This window comes from Tiliqua scincoides, chromosome 4 (assembly GCF_035046505.1).
Source record: "Tiliqua scincoides isolate rTilSci1 chromosome 4, rTilSci1.hap2, whole genome shotgun sequence".
Classification (NCBI taxonomy): Eukaryota; Metazoa; Chordata; class Lepidosauria; order Squamata; family Scincidae; genus Tiliqua; species Tiliqua scincoides.
This window is the reverse complement of record NC_089824.1, coordinates 167,732,352-167,753,188: the sequence shown is the minus strand read 5'-3', so window position 1 is coordinate 167,753,188 and position 20,837 is coordinate 167,732,352. Positions and strand designations below refer to the sequence as shown.

Below are 20,837 nucleotides of genomic sequence, written 5' to 3'. Positions count from 1 at the left end.
AAAGATTAACAGGAATGGTTAGGAGGCGGTTGCGTCCATGATATGATTGGCTATGATATGTTATGCTTTCTTTTCCCTTGAACAGATGTTAACAGATTTTTTATTTGGCTCCGGATACACCCAAAGAAGTTTTATAGCACATCGTTATGCTAATTGTGTTCTTATGCATTCAGTTAATATATGTCTTTTTATATATTTAGTGTATTAATATTATGAATATGCACCTTGTATTTTGTTTTTGTATGAGCTATATGTCTCAATAGTGTTGAATGCCTTTTTGTTATCCTCTCTGTACTTCTGAGTAGACATGCCTAGGATTGGGCTCTCAGTCCTCCATTTCCCTATTGTCTCCTAAGAGCAGCTACCACTTTTAGAGCCAAATCCTAGGCATGTCTACTCATAAGTAAGTTCCATTATAGTCAATGGAGCTTACTCCCAGGAAAGTGTGGATAGGATTGCAGCCTGACTCCTGTAATGAGAAAAGAATGTCGTCCAAAACGCAGCAGGAAGGAAGTCCAATCTTCAGACAAAGGGATTGTCTGTTCTATAGTACTTTTTCTTTTCTTTTTTGTAGACAGTGCTTTGGAGAGACTACAGCTCCCAGCACACAAAGCACCCATTGACTCCTACAATCAAGGAGATGGGAGAGGAGGTCAAGGAGAGACCTTCATTTCAACGTTTCCCAGGGTGTTTTTGGACTCTTGGTTGGTAGATAAGGCAACGGAGTGGCAATCCTATGCATGTCTACTCAGGAGGCAACGAAATGGCAAGCCTAGGCACGTCCACTCAGAAGTCAGCCGCACTGTTTTAAGTTGGGCTTACTCCCAGGAACGTGTACACAGGATTTCAGCCTGACTCTCAGTAGTTGGATGGAGAGTATCCAGTGTGACATCTGAGGGCCTAATCCTATCCAACTTTCCAGCACCAATGCAGCCCCAAAGTAAGGCAACAAATGTTCCCATACCTTGAGGAGTCCTCTGTGACTGTCTCTCCCCAACACAAGATGCAGTGCACAAGGCACTGAAAATTGGATAAGAGAAGGCATTTTTAGGTCTTCCCTAGGTCGAAAATGAGAGTGCCCATAACTATAAATGACAAAATCTAGCTGTGATTGGACACCCAGAAACAAAAGAAGCAGCACAGACAGACAGGAGTTCATGTTCTTTCTAACTCAGGAGCTGTGATTATTTTTTTTCAGGCAGGAGGAAGGGGAGGTTAAGCATTTACCAAAATTTCCCTGCCAGTGCCAGAGCTGTCCATTAGCCCCTGCAAGTTGAGGAAAATACGGTGGGAAAGAGAAAGAAAGATTTTTATTTTTACTTACTTAATTAGGGCCCAATCCTATCCAGTTTTTCAGTGCTGGTGCAGTTGTGCCAGTGGGGTATGCTCTGCATCCTGGAGAGGGGTAGTCTCAAGGGATGGGAACATGTGTTCCCTTACCAAGGGGCTGCATTGTGGTTACACCCAAGCTGGAAAGTTGGATAGGATTGGGCCCTTACTTACTAAATTTCTGCCTCACTCTATCTCCCCAAAGGCACTCAAAGCAGCTAACAACATAAAATCAAAATAAAAACCATAAGCATTAAGAATTGACTTAAAAACAAGGCAGGATTAAAACACCACATGGAAAGACAAAGAGAAAACTCATAAAACTAGGAGCAATCACAAAAAGGGGTCAGACCCATACAAAAACTGAACCTTCATAAAAACCCACAATATTGAATATTAAAAGACCTGGATTCAGAAAGCTGATCTAAATAACCGTGTCTTTAAGCCTGGCTGGAAAGCCCTAAGGAGGGAGCAGTCCCTAAGCTAAAACAGAGGGAGTTCCATAAAAGCTGGTGCCACTACTGAGAAGGCCCTATTCCTTCCTGCCACCGCCCCTCCCACCTCCATAGGTGACACACACCGTATATACTCACCTATAGGTCAAAAAAATTATGCCTAAAAATAGAGCCTGACATCCTGGGTCGACATACCTGGGTCAATGCGGTGGATGAAGCTGGATCCTCTGGGAGCTTCTGGGAAGCTTATGGAGGCTCAGCAGCTGTCTGGTGAAGGGGGGGCATGGAAATGGGCTGAGAAGCAGGCAGCAGGTGGAGAAAAAGCAGAATTTTTATCACTAATTACGGTATTTTAGCCTCTTCTCCAGACAGGAAGGCGCTTCTGGGAATTGTCATCTCTATGGGATGCTGCTATGGAAGTTCAGCACAGACTCCCACAAAGCCTCCCCACAATTCCCAGAAGCCCCTTTGTCTCCCTTCCAGTTTGGAGAAGGGAAATGCCTCCTTTTCTTCTTTTGCTGCTGCTGCTCAGAACATTCCTGGCAAGTCAATTGCAAATTTCACCCCCAAGTTTAGGGGTCTGGTTTTTAAGATCCCAGGATGTGATCCTCATTTCCATCTGAAACAAGGTCCCAGGCTGCAATGCAGGATTACTTAAGAACAACACCCATGGAAAGCAGTGGCTCTGCTTCTGAATAAAGAGGGTTGCAACTTTGTGCAGCTGTGCTTGCTCATGCTCAGTCCTTGTTGCATGTCTACCTGCTGTGAACTGAACTGCACACTCCCAATTACATGTTTTATGTTGCATGTTATATGCATATATATATACACGTATGTTTACAGGCACTTACTCTGACGGTGTTTACACAAATGTTGTGAAGACCAGAATTTTAAAAGTTAATGTCAAAAATGCGTTTTATGATCTTTTATTGTATTTTTAATAAATTAGAAACTGTACAGTTTTTAGGTAACAATTATTGGAAGGTTATTTTTCAGGATCTGGCTTCAGGTAAAATCAAACAAATCAAACAAAATTATAATCGATGGTAAGGCCACACCTGGAGTATTGTGTCCAGTTCTGGTCGCCGCATCTCAAAAAAGACATAGTGGAAATGGAAAAGGTGCAAAAGAGAGCGACTAAGATGATTACGGGGCTGGGGCACCTTCCTTATGAGGAAAGGCTACAGCGTTTGGGCCTCTTCAGCCTAGAAAAGAGACGCTTGAGGGGGGACATGATTGAGACATACAAAATTATGCAGGGGATGGACAGAGTGGATAGGGAGATGCTCTTTACACTCTCACATAATACCAGAACCAGGGGACATCCACTAAAATTGAGTGTTGGGCGGGTTAGGACAGACAAAAGAAAATATTTCTTTACTCAGCGCGTGGTCGGTCTGTGGAACTCCTTGCCACAGGATGTGGTGCTGGCGTCTAGCCTAGACGCCTTTAAAAGGGGATTGGACGAGTTTCTGGAGGAAAAATCCATTATGGGGTACAAGCCATGATGTGTATGCGCAACCTCCTGATTTTAGGAATGGGTTAAGTCAGAATGCCAGATGTAGGGGAGAGCACCAGGATGAGGTCTCTTGTTATCTGGTGTGCTCCCTGGGGCATTTGGTGGGCCGCTGTGAGATACAGGAAGCTGGACTAGATGGGCCTATGGCCTGATCCAGTGGGGCTGTTCTTATGTTCTTATGTTCTTATAGTCAGACCCCCTAAATTTAACCCCTGACTTATCCGAGGGTCATAGAAAATTCCATGATTTGGGGTTCAAAATCTGCCCTCGACTTATCTGTCAGATTGACTTGTAGGCGAGTTTCTGTGGTAGGTTCACAACAGCCCTGCAATGTGGTTCATGGTGACTTTCGCAAGTTGCATATGATGGAACTGAGACTGGGCTTGCTTTGCAGTGAAAATCTGCTTCTCCCCCTATGAAAACACCTCTGGAGTTGTAGAAAAAGACAACCTACTTAAATTGCCCTCTTCAGAAAATGAATGTCTGTGCTGCCATTTTTGTGTGTCAAGGTGGACAGTCAGGGCCCAATGCTATCCAATTTTGCAGTGCCAGTGCATCCATGTCAATGGGGCATACACTGCAGCCTGAGGTGGAGGGACAGTCACAGAGCCCTCCTTAAGGTAAGGAAACATTTGTTCCCTTACCTTGGGGCTGCATTACAGCAGCACCAGTGCAGAAAAGTTGGATAGGATTGGACCCTCAGCATCCTATCACTGATATGTCGGGGTTTTGTTTGTTATGTTAAAAACTCATACAAACACAAAACACCACCTTTTTGGGTGTTAAAATACCCAAATAAAAACATTAAGCTCCACATTTTAACGTTCCAGAAATTAAGAGATTGCTTTTCCAGTTGGAAATAATACTGTGGCTGCATCTGCTGACACTACACCGCCTTTGTCACTGACCTAGTACAGTGTTTCTCAACATATGTCCTCCACTGTAGCACTCCACCTTTTGGAAGTACCACTGGAGGTCACTGGTGATGGCATCAGTCACTTCCAGGTTGGGAGGCCAGATGTGATGTGACAAACACTAGTAGGAGGCTCAGGGTGGACTGGAGGGCCTTTTTTGCGCGTGGAAAAGCATCCTTTGGAACACTGAGCCAAGTCTCTGGCAGCTGTTTGCTGTGTGGCGCTCCTGGTCTCGTTGCTGAGTGGCAGGACCCTGTGAGCACCCCCAGGCACCACCTCAAGTACCACTGGTGGTACACATACCACTGGTTGAGAAACACTGACAGCCCAATCCTATCCACACTTTCCTGGGAGTAAGGCCCGTTGACTATAATGGGACTTACTTCTCAGTAGACAAGCATAGGATTGGGCAGTTAGAATATTTTTTAAGGGTTTATAATCATATTAAAATGTGTCCTTGGAGGGGGGGAAACATATAACACCACAATTTGCTATTTTAATCAGGAAATTTTTTTGGCGGGGGGAAGTACCGAAAAAACACACCCCCTCCTGATAGGCGAAAATCCAAACTTTGTTCACTGAAGTTTGCAGGAAGAGTTGAAAAAAAAGTCTACCGATGAACTCGGAAGTGCGCTCCTTGTGTCAGTCTACCCTCTTTCCAGCTCTGTGTCGGCGAAGCGTTCGGAGGCGGAAGTAGGCCGGTTTCCGGCGCCTCCCCCCGCCCCGCCCGTCCTCTCGACTCCTCTCTAGCAGCTGAGGAGAGCGCGCGGTGCTGCGCCGCCTCCTCTCGTCGCCATGGGCTGCACGCTGAGCGCCGAGGACAAGGCGGCCGCCGAGCGGAGCCGCATGATCGACCGCAACCTACGCGAGGACGGCGAGAAGGCGGCCAAGGAGGTGAAGCTGCTGCTGCTCGGTAAGCGGAGGGCGCGGCCGGGCCGGGCCGGGCCTGCTCCCCTCCCCTTCCCTCCGCCGGGCTGCAGCCAGCCGGGCACCGGCAGGAGCGCTGTGGCTCTGCGCCTCGCCCAGCCCGCTCCTGTCAGCCGGGGCGCTCCGCGGCCCCCGCAGCATCCCGTGCCTGCCACCGCCTTGCCCGCTCCCTACCCGGCGGGCTCGGCTGAGCTGAGGCGACTCTGCGGACCGGCCCTGGAGGCTTCAGGCAGGAGGGGGAACGCCCAAGCCTCTCCCAGAGGGCGCCAAGGAGGTCGGGTCTCCATCACCCACAGCCCAAGTCTGTGCGTGTCTACTCAGAAGTAAGTCCCATTATGGGCAATGGCACTTACTCCCGTGTAAGTGTGGCTAGGATTGCAGCTTGTGCCAGGCACACCTTCCCCTTTTTGAAGGGACAGAGGCTGCAGTCCTGCCACACTTACCTGGGAGTAAGCCCTGTTGACTGCAGTGGGACTGCAGGAGTAAGCCCTATAGGCGTAAGCCTTATTAACTACTATAGGATTTACTTCTGAGTAGATATGCTTGGATTGGGTTTGGGAATACGTCCCTCCCACTCCCAAGGAGACTACAAGTACAGTACCAGACTTGCAAAAAGTTGCTCTCCTACAGTGAAGGTCTTACAAAGAGGCGCTTCTACATGCCTGTAGGTTTGTAGGTAGGAGCTTGTAGGGAAAAATAACAAGCCTCAGCATTTAAACCTGAAACTCTCTACTCGGTTGGACTTCAGTGATTTTTTAATGTACTTTTTTTTTAGCCAAAAGGTTTTCAACTTGCAGTAGTATGTCGTCTCGTATGAATTTTTGTGTGCGTAGGTGTGAGACTCTGGTGAGCGGTTTTTGATGCCTGTGCCTGCTCTTGCAGTTGTGTATAAGCTGAAAAGGAATATAGTGAAAGTGGAGAGTCCTCTTTTTTCCACACTTTACCACACCCCTCTCACAGAACCCCTATAAGCTTGGACAGCAAAGGGAAAGGTGCCCATCCGTCCCCACACAGAACAAGCACGCTAAAAAACTGCATAGTTAACTTTCGTCCTGGAATATGTGTGTTGTACAGCTGATGACTAGAGAGAAGGGAGGGATGGCAGGTGAGTGGAAGAGCCTCTGCCTAGCCTGCAGAATGTCTCAGGTTCATCTGAGATCTGGAAGGGAAAAATTTGTATCTGAATTTTTTTGAAGAGCCATTACTAGGCAGGATTGAACTTTGGTGGGTTAATAGTCTGATTCAGTATGATAGTTTTCTATGTTCCAGCATGCAAATAAAGTAAGAAAATAGTTATTTGCCATTCATGTGTCGGAGTGGGGGTGAGAGTTTTTCACTGGCAAGGGGACATTTGGCATTGTACCTGGTTTTTCCAGGTACAGTAGATAGTGTTATGGGAGTTGAGGGAAAAGCAAAAGGTCACCAACAGAATGTGAAGTCAAGGACAAATTCCAACAGCAAATTGTTGAACACTAATAATTGAAAGTCCAAGGAAGAGAGGCTGTTTGGATAGGTGATTTCTTCCTCCCTCCCCCCCCCCTTGGTGTTAGTCCTGACTGCAAAAGTTTTTAGAGGAATCCCTACAGCTAATGGCAGATGCGCTTCAATGTCAGTAAGTGTAAAGTCATGCACATTGGGGCAAAAAATCAAAACTTTAGATATAGGCTGATGGGTTCTGAGCTGTCTGTGACAGATCAGGAGAGAGATCTTGGGGTGGTGGTGGACAGGTCGATGAAAGTGTCGACCCAATGTGCGGCGGCAGTAAAGAAGGCCAATTCTATGCTTGGGATCATTAGGAAGGGTATTGAGAACAAAACGGCTAGTATTATAATGCCGTTGTACAAATCGATGGTAAGGCCACACCTGGAGTATTGTGTCCAGTTCTGGTCGCCGCATCTCAAAAAAGACATAGTGGAAATGGAAAAGGTGCAAAAGAGAGCGACAAAGATGATTACGGGGCTGGGGCACCTTCCTTATGAGGAAAGGCTACAGCGTTTGGGCCTCTTCAGCCTAGAAAAGAGACGCTTGAGGGGGGACATGATTGAGACATACAAAATTATGCAGGGAATGGACAGAGTGGATAGAAAGATGCTCTTTACACTCTCACATAATACCAGAACCAGGGGACATCCACTAAAATTGAGTGTTGGGCGGGTTAGGACAGACAAAAGAAAATATTTCTTTATTCAGCGTGTGGTCGTTCTGTGGAACTCCTTGCCACAGGATGTGGTGCTGGCGTCTAGCGTAGACGCCTTTAAAAGGGGATTGGACGAGTTTCTGGAGGAAAAATCCATTATGGGGTACAAGCCATGATGTGTATGCGCAACCTCCTGATTTTAGAAATGGGTTAAGTCAGAATGCCAGATGTAGGGGAGGGCACCAGGATGAGGTCTCTTGTTATCTGGTGTGCTCCCTGGGGCATTTGGTGGGCCGCTGTGAGATACAGGAAGCTGGACTAGATGGGCCTATGGCCTGATCCAGTGGGGCTGTTCTTATGTTCTAAATTTTTCTTGCAGTGTTCATCTTAAATAAAGATGAAGTTTTAGAATGAATTAACTTAAATAACTCAAATGAGAAATTGTTGACTTTTTAGAACTAAAATATAAATCATAAGACTTTATATCAATGAATAAAAAATCAATGAATTGTTGCTAGAATCAGTTTGTTGATCCCCTTTTTCAAAAGGTTTTGGCAAAGCCCCAAATTATGGCAAGTGATCCAATTCGGCATGGCCTGAGTTGCCCATGGAAACAGTTGTACATCCAAGAACTCCAAAATACTGTAATCTTTGAAAACTGTGATTGAGTGTTTTACGTGTTATAGCATTCTGTTCAGTTTCATGTTCCTTTTTTGTATTATACTGCTGTTTTAATGAGTATTTGTATGCTTGTGGTTCAGTTTTGTAATTGATGCTACAAGTTGTTTGCTTCAATGATAAATCATTCAGTGGTAAAGATCACACAGTGGGGGCAAAGAATCCTAGATTAGACGTGGCTAGAAAGTCCTTGTGGTCATGGCCCACTAAAAAAGTCAGCAGTGTGCTGTAGAAGAGAATATTTTTGGAATTTAGGAAAAAATATTTTATGACCTGCATCTACAGAATACAGTGTACTGTGTTTATCACATCAACCTCCCCAGAGCTGGAAACATACAGAAAATGCAACAAAAGTGATTACAGATAAAAGAATGCTTTTATTTTGGAAGAAGGCTTAGTGGATGTGTTGAAACTATGCTAATATTACTAAAATTTGAACTTAGTGAAATTCATTGTCAGTAGGTTCAGGATGACAGAAGGAAGCACTCTTTCACACACCATAAAATCAACATGTTGAACTTATTGCACAAGATGACATTACTTAGATGATTGACACGAATTAGACACATCCATGCAGATTAACTCTGTGGTGCTAAACAATGGAACTTCCTTTTTCAAAGACAGTAAAAATTGTGATGAACAAACAGGGATGCCCTTACCAGTATGTGCGTAGTTGCAAATTTTTGGAACATTTGCCTGGCCATGGTTGGGAGTTAGACTCCTGGACTAGATGGACCCATTGTCTGATCCTGGGAAAGATTTCTTACAGATTCCTATGCAGGGAAAGTAGATGTATTTTTTGGTAATAATGAAGTAAAAACGCATAATGCTGCTTTCTGCCCTACTCATTTTTGTATTTAAAAAAAACTCAAAATCTGCACCAAAAATAGCAATTCTCTAGTACCTCAGCATATTCTGTAACTCCTCTATATGCATGTTGCTGCATCTGCTGACACTGTACCACCTATATCACCTACCTAGTACACTTTTTATGCAATTATAATTATAATTTATAAAAATGCATCCTTGGAATAAAAACACTGCTTTCTCCACTTCTAACTTTAAAAAACACTGAAATCCATGAAAAAAATAAAACTGTTGCCCCTTTCTCTAACTACATGTGATGGAAAAGTATTGAATTCACTAATAATGTGAACTTGTACTCTGCATCAGAAAAATTGTGTTTTTGTAGCCATTTCTTTTTTAAGTAAACTCTAAAACATTTAATATTGAACTTTGGAATGTTCATTTTGATACCTCAGTGTCTGAAGAAGCAATTTTGTCCTTTTAATCTCCTTTTTCCTCTTTCCACATCCCATGTTTTTTCTTTCTTTTGGAAGTGTGGCATTGAGCCTGACATCTTCACAAAGTCTAGTGATACCAATATTTGTATCATGTTTGCTTTTTAGGCTGTTTGGTCTTATTCAAGAATATTCAGCCGTACCCCAGTATCCGTGGGGGGTTCCATTCTGGAGCTCCTCCCCATGTTTAGCTGAAACCAGGGATACTGAGGATGCTCCTTGCCCTCTGGAGATGAGGGAGCTGTACTGCCTTTGCCTCTGTAGGGTCTTCTGAACCCTGCTGAGTTTACGTGCATCTGCCCATTGCCTCTTTGGGCCTAAGAATGGCTGTTTAGGCAGAAAAAGTCACTTCTTTTTTTGTAAAACCAAAAGTGTTGTCTTTATGCCCTTAAAAGGCATTGGGAGGGTAGAGGAAGCCCACCAAGGATGCGTTCCAGAGCATAGTTCCCCTTGCCTCCAGATGGTACGGGGTCCTCCTTCATCTGCGGATATGGGGTCCCCCCTGTTCAGAGTTCACAAGCTTGTACATAGAACCTAAAATGCTTTCTATCCTGGAGATGTTGTACATAACTTCATTAGGTGTTTTAATGTGCACATAAACAGTATTTTAAAAACTGCTGAAGGGCAAGGTGTGACCATTTCAGTGCACTCAGCTGAAAGTAGAGAATTACTAGTATCTGTAATAAATGACTTCAAACATTTCCTTTAAGAAACAATCTTATGTGGCTAGTGTGAATAATTTGATAGGAAACTCTTATTTAGTATTTTAAAAGCATGATTTCATTTTAGTCAAGGGTGTACAGTCTTTAGGTTTAGGGCATTTGTTTTTATTAACCTACTTAATATATGTTGATCTTGTAATGGGGGAGCCTTATTTGTATGTCAGCATCAATGAAATCCATGGAACTTCACTCCCAAGTAAATGGATGTTCTGGGAGAAAGACTGAGCTAAGAAACCACTGCATTAAGTGGAATTTGACTGACTTTAAGCAAAATATGAGTCGGGTGACAGCATTGGATGTGTGATATCAGCATTCATAATCTTAGACATGTTACATGTTGCTTTGGGGGAAAAAATCACGTAGGACAACCTGATAGCATTTTGTACTTCTTGCAGTTTTCAACTACTCTTTAAGGGCAGCCCCACCTCAAGAGCGTTGGAATCTAATTAATAGTGTAGTTACTAGTACTGCTTGTAGTGGAAGAAGGGTGGGGCAGATGATTCATGTTACTTGGTTGCACATGGCTGGTGAAAAATTAGCTTGCTATTAGGTAGCAGATATAGGCCTGTTACAGTCGTTAGTTCATAACTACACTTAACTGCATCCTTAGCAAGCTCAAGCATAAGCAACAGATGATGGAGAAATGGCACTGGCAAACAGAAATAGTGGCTGCATGAGTTTGGTGCCAAAAATTGACCTATTTTTGAAAGCACTATCTCCTAATACTACAGCTCATTATGTACTTTGTTTCAGGGTTCATTGTCACTCAATTTTTGTCCATTCTATTTAAGTTTAGGGCAAGAGGTATGGCTACCACCACATGAAGTACAAATATTCATTCATATCTGGTAGTCCAGTCCTGAGCTGCCTGGCCTGTGGGGTTGCAGTGGAGCCAAAAATAGCTGCCGCTGCATCCTGCATGCTCAGCAGGCAGCGCTGGAGGCTCCTTGGGAGAAGGGGACTTTCATCCCATTCCCCCAAGTAAGGCGAGTAGCCCCACAATGGGGCTACTCGATTCTACAGCAACTCAAGAGTCCACATAGAATTAAGTGTCTCTGTGTAGGGCCGGCAGACTGACATGGAGGTTCAGGATCCAGTGGAGGAAAGCTAAATGTTGTTGCATCCAGACTCTGGAGCTTCCTTCTCTGAGAATTTTGTGCTGTTTCATGCCGGTATGTATGTCTCTTGTCCTGTAAAAATGCATCTGTTGTGCCCTGGGCTACATTTAGGGTAGTCTCTGGCTTTGACTGTTTTTAGATGCTTTAAAATTTTTTTCCCTGTCAGGGTAGTATCTCATCTAGCACTTTCACCGTTGGGAACTTTTTCTACAGATGGAGCAGAACATCCACTGCTTACAAGCCATGATCACTATATGCAACCTCTGGGTTTCTGAGGTATCCTGTCTCTGAATGCCAGTTGCAAGAGAAGCAGCAAGATACAGTTGTTGTCCCTGTGCACCCTAAGGCATTTGGTGACCACTGTGAGATACAGGAAGCTGGACTAGATGGACCTTTGGCCTGATCTAGCAGGGCTCTTTTTATCATCTTATGAATATTCCTTCTGTTCATGAAGGGAGCTCCTGTGAGCGGAAGCACTAGTAGGACACTGCTTTTTTTTGGGGGGGGGGGGGGTATTTTTATCAAGTTTTAAATGTTTGTTTCCTTGAGACAATTATAATGGAAGGGGGTATACAAATTTGAAGATTTAGAAATAAAATCAAATGCTTTCTGGCCTAAAAGAAGGAAACAGTCAACTTTTGCAAAGGTTTCTGCTTAATTGTCTGAAGAAGATCATTTCTTGTTACAGGCAACCAGAGTATTTTTGTGCAGGAATATTTAATCAATCAGTTTACCAGGTTTTTTGTTTAGTTCAGATACCAAAACTGAGTGGTTCTATGTATTTTTTCCACAAGACATCACCAGAGGAGTCTTCAGTCTCTGAACTACACAGTAAAGGTTACCAATGGAATGTTTATCCAGATACTAAACAAGATAGAGCATTAAGAATTTTTAAAAAAATCCATACTGCATACTTACATTTGCTGTTGTTTGGGAAAATGGTCTTTTAGGGTAGTAAATGGAATAGTAATATGCAGTAAAAGTATTATAATTTTAGTCACTATTTTTAAGAACTCGGTGAACATAAAGCTGCTTTTGTTGACATAATTTATTAAGAAATAGAACGATAGCAAAGTTGGTGACTTCATGCATTTCTTATGCTGGTAACAATAAAGGAATTGTTTTTCCTCCGTCATTAAAATGGTGTGACCAGGTACACACTGTCAAGTAGGTTTTTTTGCAAGTCTCCTTTGCAAAAGATTTATTAGCCATTGTGTCTGTCTCAAGAAAGAATGTTTATTAGACTGCTGTTGGCAGTGGTTGCTGCTTCATACCTTCTGTATTGTGGGGTGGTGGTCTTCAAGCAGGGCTCCTAAACTTGTGGAAAAATACAGTAAATTCTTCTGATGTTGCTTAGGGAGACTAGCTTTGTCTGTAATGGAGGTGGTTCTGGAAGCAGTTATGTAAAGCTGTTGAATGTATGATCATCATTTCCCTTTCACTCTGTTCACACAAAGGTCATTGATTTTTCCACAAACAGTACATTAGTATGTCTCTCAAAAGCTGTTATGCAAGTACAGGATTTGTGTTAAGCCTAACAAGTGTGAAGAAGTGGGGCAGTTTGCATTACCCTTGGTAACTGTTGTGGTATAGACACATTTCAGCCCCTGTTGATTTCTGCCCCAAGCAACATTTCAGACTGTGAGGAGAGAGAATCTATAAGACTGGAGGAGCATGGACATCTCCTTCCCTTCCTTCCTCCAGAACCACCACCACCCCACTTTGCACATTGCCCCAAACAGCACTTCTGTTTCGTTATTGCAGTGCCTTCAGGAAAAACATTTTTGTGAATGGCCACTCGGTGTAGCTGACACATAGTTAGAATGATTATAATCTTATTACAGCAAGTAATGCAGCTATTGCATTAATTTACCTGCTTAGTTTAACTTCCGATCTGCATTACTTGCCTGGGTCGGTATAACTTGGAAAGAGCCAGTGGTCTGCAAACCAGTTAAGCTGCCATACCAAGTGTATTTAGTCCCAGCTTGGACTAACTTTAATGGGACTAACTTTAATGGGAGAAACAATGTAGTCTTAGGCTGATCTATTCAAAAGTCGCACTGTGTTTAATAGAGCTTACTCAGGTGTAAGTGTATTTAAAATTACAGTCTGAGTGGGCTTAAACCTAAGAATTCTGTTTGTAAATCTAAAGAAAACATTGTAGATTATATGGGCTAACTTTATTCAGTATTTGCCCTGTGAATGTGCTGGGAACACATGCCATTTTTTAGCTTCCTGAGGGTCATTTGCATTTTCTTCCAGGCCTAGTGAAATCATGACTGACTGTAGGATATAGGTATATTATGCCTGTTTCAAGATGTATGTTTCAGTATGCTCCTATTAGCATTGCGTGCTACTCTATCTCTGCTGTATTGCATGGTATTGTGGTCTTCAAGCAGGTCTTGGAATAGTTGCTTTGGAAGTAGACAAAATTAGGGTGCTCAAGGTAGTTTACAACATTAAAAAATATGATTAAAAACAATAATAAAAAGTATTTAAAAACATGAGACAACAAAACAAGAACTGGCAGCATAAATAATACTAACCAGAAACTCAAGGGCTAAAGCGACCATAAAAAGACTACCAAAGCAACTAAGGAGGGAAAGCCAAACAAAAAAGGAAAGTTTTCAACACCCACTGGAAAGCTAATAGGGAGGGCATGGATCTTAGTTAATATGTGAGGAAATTCCATTGTTGTGGTAGCATCACAGAGTAGGCCCTATTCCTTGTTTATTGTTAGATAGAATTTTTATCCCACGAAGTGCACTCAAGGCAGCTCACAAGACCATCCTAAAAACACTGATATATATAATAAGATGTTTAAAAACAATAAAATTAGGATCCCGATTAAAATACGTTCATAAAAACGTATTGCCACCAATCTGTCCTCAGCCAGAGATGACAACTGCAGCAGGGTCCCTTCGGACATTAAGCTGGTTCATGTGGAAGAAGGTGGTTCCACAAATTCACAAATCCACATTCCCAAGCTGTAACGGGCTTTAAGGGTCAAATCAAGCACCTTGAATTGTGTTCAGAAATGAACTAGCAACCAGTAAAACTGCAGGAGATGTAGCTGAATGAAGCAGCTGCAACTCACCCAGCCCTTGCAATTTCTCTGGCTGCTGCCTCTGCTTTAATTGCAGTTTTCAGGCAATCTTCAAGGGTAGACCATCTTTAAGATTAACGTAGTTTTTTTTAAAGAATAGAGAGCTAGTGAAGTCAGCATACCCTCAGCGTAAAGTGGCAACATGAACCTGATGCAATTACTCTTTTCTATTTGTTAAAGCTTCTTCCTGCTTAGAGCGGATTGACTTAGTAATTTTATTCCTCCTGTTTTTGAGGTGGAACTTAAGGAACAATGCCAGAGCTACACCATATGGGGTCACCTTGTGTAACAAAATTCCCAAGTGCTGCTGCTTCTCTCCAAAGTGGCAGCTGCTGTGGGAGAAGCTGTTTAATCATTTCCCTGCAACAGAGCCTGTTTCTCCCCCCCCCCCCAATTCTGCTTCTGGCAGGGAGGGGGGTGGGAGAGAGAAGCATTAGGTGGTGCTTCTTCTCTTGCTGCTGCTTGCTACATTTTCTACCACCACCCTTTGGGGTCTTCCATGTGGTGAGTGAGCAATGTATATTTTCCACTTTAAGAACAAAGAATAGAGTTAGGAAAAGTTCCAGGCTCCAGGAAATTTGAAAACTATGTGGTTCTGTGCAGGAATACACTTAAACATGTGATACTTGCTTATCAGTGCCCTGAAGTTTTTTCCTTTACAGTTTGGAATGAGTTTGCAGCCCAGTATTAGCGCAGTTTTTACGACAGGGATAATCCATCGCACAGCATGCTGTTGTGTCTAAGCAGTGTTAAAAATTCAGCTGTGACAAATGCCTTGTTCAGCTCCTCTTGAGATAAAGTGAAGAACCTCAAGTATTTTTTTTAGAAGTGAGTTTCCATGTAACTTGAGGACCCTAGACAACCTAGTAGAATAACTTGGGTTTGCTTGCTTTGACAACAAAAGGCTGCCTTTTGTAAGGCAGGGAACTTACTGTAGGGGATGCCACAGAAGCTATCACAGTTGTGGTCTTTTTATTTGCTTCATGCTGTCCAGTGCTGCTGTATTTAATTGTGATATTGATGGCCTGGGTTTTCAAAACTTTGAGACATTGTGCATAGTATCATTCCTTACTATCCCCTTCTGCCAACACAATTCCTGTGTAAATAAAATCCTGTTCAACTGAACTTGAAGCAGCTCAGTATCTGATCTGCCACATGAAAGCCAGTTAATATTTTAAACCGTATAGTGTTTCCATATGCATAGGAGTGGCTCAGTAGCGGTTGAGAACTGGTTCTTGGCTCTTGGACACAAAAGCTGCTGCTGATGAAATACTTGTAAACTCTTCTTTCCTGTCCCAGTACGTGACTTGAGTGTGGTTTGCGCAACACACTTTAGAGGCAACCTTCTTGTACCATGGGAAAAGTAATTGCTAGAGTGGTTATTTCCAAGGGATTCTCAAGTAGGTAAACAAGTAGTAACATTTAAATTCTAGAATGTAAACTCTGTGCATTTGAGAATATAAGCTCCTTAAACAAAACCAGAATCATCAGTGTCTGTAGTTTTATTCCAAAATAGATATGCAGCCGTTGGCAACTAATTCACCCCCCCATCCCTTAGGTAGATCAGAATTGGCAGTGGAAGGGTGTTACAGGGCGACAATGAGGGAGCAAGTATGTTGAAGCTACCAGGATGCTCTCTGGTGTAAAGTTATTAAAGGAAAGATAACCACACCCTCCCTTCATTCTGCTGACAACTTAGAAATATATTCCTGTAAGGCTGGAAGCTCTGACTGGAGGCAAGTTGCCTTGCTTGAATCCCAAAGACACAACTATAAGTTGGTAATAAGCAGTATTCTGAAATATTGTACATGTACATATAATTGGTTCCCTTGTGAAACTTGCTTTTGTTGGAGTGGTGTTTGAATCAAAGGCTGTGCTGTGCTACTTAGTTTAAAAAAATAAACCAAGAACTTATTTACAAGAACCACCTCCTTCCACCTGTGCCTTCCTGTATGCTCTGGTCATCGCCTCAGACTTTGCTGTAGGTGTCCTTGCTTTCAGAGGTATGGCAGGCATCTGTTAGAAGCAGGGTCTTCTTGGAGTGATGCCAACCTTGGAAAACCCAGTTGGCCCCTGTCCCGGTTTTTCCATTCACCTTTGTGTGGGGGGGGGGGGATGACATTCAGCAGTGAATGCATCATTGTTTAGCTGTGCCTTTTCAGCTGCAGTAATTTTTTTTGTTTATATTGCCTCTTAATTAGTTGCTGCTTTTGTTTGTATTTTGATTTGTCTTAACATGAACTGCCTTGAGTTGCCTTGATAGGCAAAAAGCATGGGATAGAAATGTTTTTAAATAATGAAATAAAAGATTTCATGATATTGTATTCTGTTCTGAGCAGAAGTCACCCAGGAAGTCTGTATTACCGAGTACTTTAACTACCAGATGATTTGTATAAATGCAAAGGCTCTGCTTACGTATCATCAATAAGGAGGGGTAGTGCAATCCTGAGCACAGTCCCACACTGATGCTGCCATACACAGAAAAGCATGGCAGCTCCTTACTGTGTTTTGTGAACAGTAAAAACTCCTTACTGTGTTTCATCAGTTTCAGCAAACCCAAAGTATGAGACTTCTGATTTTATTTAAAGGTATGTCGCATATTGTAAATAAAACTGAAGTCCTGCACTTCTGACTTTTAAAGAAATTGCACAGAGAGCAAGGTGAGGGGGTAAATGATTTGCTTTTTGCTTGGGCAGGTCATTGCGGCTTTCACTGGTGACAGACTGGAGGGATGTGGCAGACTTGGGGTGAAGTGCACCCCAAATCCACTGTCCCCTTGGTCCCCTCACATTCCACTTTACCATGCCTCATGGTTGAATCAGCAGCGGTCATAAGCACAGAGCCTAAGAATTCTCATTTCATGCCTAATTATAGTAATTTTTATAGGGATTTTTGCTCCTCAGAATCTGGAGAATTCTGGTTTCATAGCAAGAATAGAATAGAAACCATAAAATCCTGGTTTCATAACTTTCATAGCAAGCCTCTAAATGCGAAATCACCAATGCACAGGATATGTGCAGTGTTTTCTATACATAAATCATTTCCCTGTAGTTCATAGGTTCTAATCCCCACCCCTACAAGTCTTGAATGGGAAAGAACTGAAAAAAAACTTTTTCAAGTAAAACCAAGCATACAAGTTGAGTAATGTGTTCACGCTGTATAATTTTGCTTTGCTGCTGGTAGATTTGGGGTGTGTGTTTTTCTCCCTAGTATTCTGTGTACAGTAGATCTGAATTTGTGCCAGAATAAAAACTGATATCCAATCAAGTGGACTCTTATTGGTTTTCTAAATAAAATGGACAGGTTTTTTATTTTAATTCTGTAACGGAAAGCTTGAAATATCGGACAGTAATCATAATACATGAGACAGAGCTGTATGCAATCTTTTTAGCTGTCCAGTTGAGCAATATTGTTACTTGCATTTTAGGCTGATGTTCCTGTTTCATTGAATGATAGAGGAGCATCATCCAGTCAGGTGTCTATGACCGCACTCCTGTAGGAACTTATATTGCAGTCACAGTTTGAGGGATGGGTGTGGGAAGTTGAATTAATGTCTTGCTTCTTTTAACTTTGTGCATACTACATAGGACTCAGTCATGTACGTTAATATCTTTCTAGTTTTGCTTTATGCAATGTAAACTACTTATATGTATATCCCTTTCGCGCCAGAAATTCCATGTACCCCAAGTATGCACTGTTGTGCACTACCTTACCTTGGGAAAAATATGGTTCTCAAGTGTGTTATATGGTGGTATTCATGTTAATATTTTTGTATCAATTGCTTAATGATATTCTTTGGAACAGTAATGCTCTGCCACAGGAAATATGAAAAAAGATCAAATCCTATCCAACTTTTCAGCAGAGATGCATCTGTTCAGCACAGAATGTGTGCTGAAGTGGGGATTAGTCCCAAAGACCTCCCTTACCTTGGTGCTGCATTGAAGCTGCATTGGTGTTGGAACATTGAATATGATTGGGCCCAAAATCTAATAAGTGGATGCCAGGTAGTCCAGTCACTGTATATACATGTATCCCAGCTGCATATGAAAAGCATGCAAATGAGTAGTAGGTTTATAATCAGGCTTAAACTGTCAACAGATCACTTGCAGTCCTAATAAGAAATGCAGGAGTTTAAAATTGTGTATGGTGTACTGGTGCTTCTGGAACAGTTGGTTGATATAGAAAAATCTTCACTTTTGAGTTTAATAATTGAAATTCAGCTCTCTTAACTTCATGTAGTAATTGGTAACTAATTACTAATTATTAGTAACTAGTAAACTAATTTGCTTATGTGTTTTAGGTGCTGGAGAATCTGGTAAAAGTACCATAGTGAAACAGATGAAGTAAGTAAAATAGCACATATTTTTGGCTGATGTACAAAACAGGCACATTTGTTTGCACCATGGACAGAGCGCCTATGGAGAATCCCTGAAGGGCCCAATAGAGTCTTATTGAGTCCTTACAACCCTACATCAGCAAGGAAGCATGTTTGGAAATCAGGGGAGTATAAAATAGCATTCTTTTATTCTGGTTCTGCATAAGCTCCTGTGGCAGGGAAGGAAGGAGGGAAACTTCTTTTGAACTCTGTCAGGATCTTTTGTGACATTGTACCCACACTGCAAGTCGACTGTACCCATTGGCTTGAGTCCAAAGAAGTTCTTGTCCAAGCAGACAAGGGAGGGATCCTCCATTGTAAAGGACAGAACATTTTATTACCTTTATATCCTGTTTTTCCTCGAAAGAGCTTGGGTAGCATATAAAGTTCCCTCCCGCACATTATTCTCACAGCAAGTTTGTGAAGTAGGTTAGGCTGAGAGGTAATCAGTGAGCTTCATGGCTGATTGGGAGTTTGATCCTGGATCTCTCCATTCCAGTGCTTTACTCTAACAGGCTTCAATTTGTTTCTTTTTCCAGAATCATTCATGAGGATGGCTATTCAGAGGAAGAATGCAAGCAGTATAAAGTGGTTGTCTACAGCAATACTATTCAATCTATCATTGCAATAATAAGAGCAATGGGAAGACTAAAGATAGACTTTGGGGAAGTTGCCCGAGCAGTAAGTGTATGGTGTTGATTTGATAGTGTGGCAGATCATGATAATGTCACTTTGTAGTATTTGTCCATGAAACTGGTGGTGGATATACACAAAAAATGCAAGATGCTGATAGTGGTATGCATCTAATCATATGAGGAATGAATAACATTCCATTCCAAATGTTTTGTTGCCATGACTGTAATGTTGCCAGTATTATGAGCTATATTGGAACATGTTTTTGTGAAATCTTGTATTGCTTAAGCAGCAGTTCCGTATATTTGTAGATTATGTTGCCTCTACCACTGTGCTTCCTCAGTTAAGTTCTGATGCCATTTTGTATAATGGTTGGGAGAATACCCTGCTGGATTCTTGGTAATCCTTTCGATATAGCAAGTCATCTTTTGCTTTTGTGAGGACAGTAGATTGTGACAGTTTTTCAGAACCTTAAAATTTTAATCATCCATGACTTTTAAACTTCCCAGTGCCATTTCCTTAATCTGGACCATAACTGTCTTTTAAATATCTGATTTCCCAAAAGTCTTTTGCTTCATGCTGTTGACACTACTAATCTTGCAGCCTTTGTCGTTTGTTTTAATTAAAGTTTTAATTGTTTTTTTAAAGCATCCATTTTATTTCTCTAGCATTAGCAATTCTGATTCCAGCAAGTGTCACAGTTCAGTTGTAACTTGAGAGAATTCTGTTTCCCAGTACTGTGTCACTGTGACCGCCCTAGGGAAATAGCTGTCATATGAGAGCTTATACACCAGGGCATACCTTCTTTGTTGATGGTTCTGCTAAGTGTATGTAACAGGCTAAACACTGATTGAGCTGTACATCAAAGAATTGCTTCTGCAATTAACCCACAGCTGTTTAGTTGGAGACTCTTTTGGGGTAGAAAAACGTTCACTGGTAGGTGGTGGGTAATCAGCCATACAATTGTAAAACTGCTGCTGACAAACACTGCCTCTGATGCTGGTAGTTAAGCAGCATAATACAATGCACAGCAACATAATAGCCATATTTAACTTATCCTTTTCTGCAGGATGATGCCCGTCAATTGTTTGTACTGGCTGGAAGTGCAGAGGAGGGAGTCATGACGCCTGAGCTATCAGGAGTGATTAAGCGTTTATGGAGAGATCCTGGAGTTCAAGCTTGCTTCAGCAGATCAAGAGAATATCAGCTTAATGATTCTGCATCATAGTAAGAAGCCTTTTTGCAGATTTCCAGCACACTCAGATGAGCTCATGTTATTAACCTCATCCATAAGCATTACGTCTTACTTTACAGAACTGTTATTTACTTTGCAGAGCTGTGGCAGGAACGTTGGGTACTTCTAAGGAATTGCTATGACAGTATGTTTCTCAAAAGGCTGTGGGGAGCTCTTGATGTGATAATTTAAAAAATGCAATTCAGGAAAATGCCTTAAGCTTGGGAAACTGGACAGTGAGCTGTTAAAGGAGGAGACTTGGCTTTGAAGATGCCATGGATCATTCTTTAGTTGATCAAAGCAAGCTCTGTGGGTCAAAGGAGAGGGCTGAGCTGTCATTCTCCACAACACTTGCCTCTGTCTACTATAAGGGCTACTGGGCAACCTGT

General features: G+C 42.2%; 1 protein-coding gene across 1 annotated transcript in view; it reads left to right on the top strand.

The window, feature by feature from the left end:
* Positions 1-4,934: 4,934 nt before the first annotated feature.
* GNAI3 (G protein subunit alpha i3) overlaps positions 4,935-20,837 on the top strand; it is a 31,265-nt gene continuing 15,362 nt past the window's right edge. Inside the window, exons 1-4 of the mRNA XM_066626383.1 lie at positions 4,935-5,130; positions 18,507-18,549; positions 19,121-19,262; positions 20,284-20,441. Of these exons, the coding sequence (XP_066482480.1) occupies positions 5,013-5,130; positions 18,507-18,549; positions 19,121-19,262; positions 20,284-20,441 (461 nt within the window). The 5' untranslated portion in view covers positions 4,935-5,012. The remainder of the gene's footprint in view (positions 5,131-18,506; positions 18,550-19,120; positions 19,263-20,283; positions 20,442-20,837) is intronic.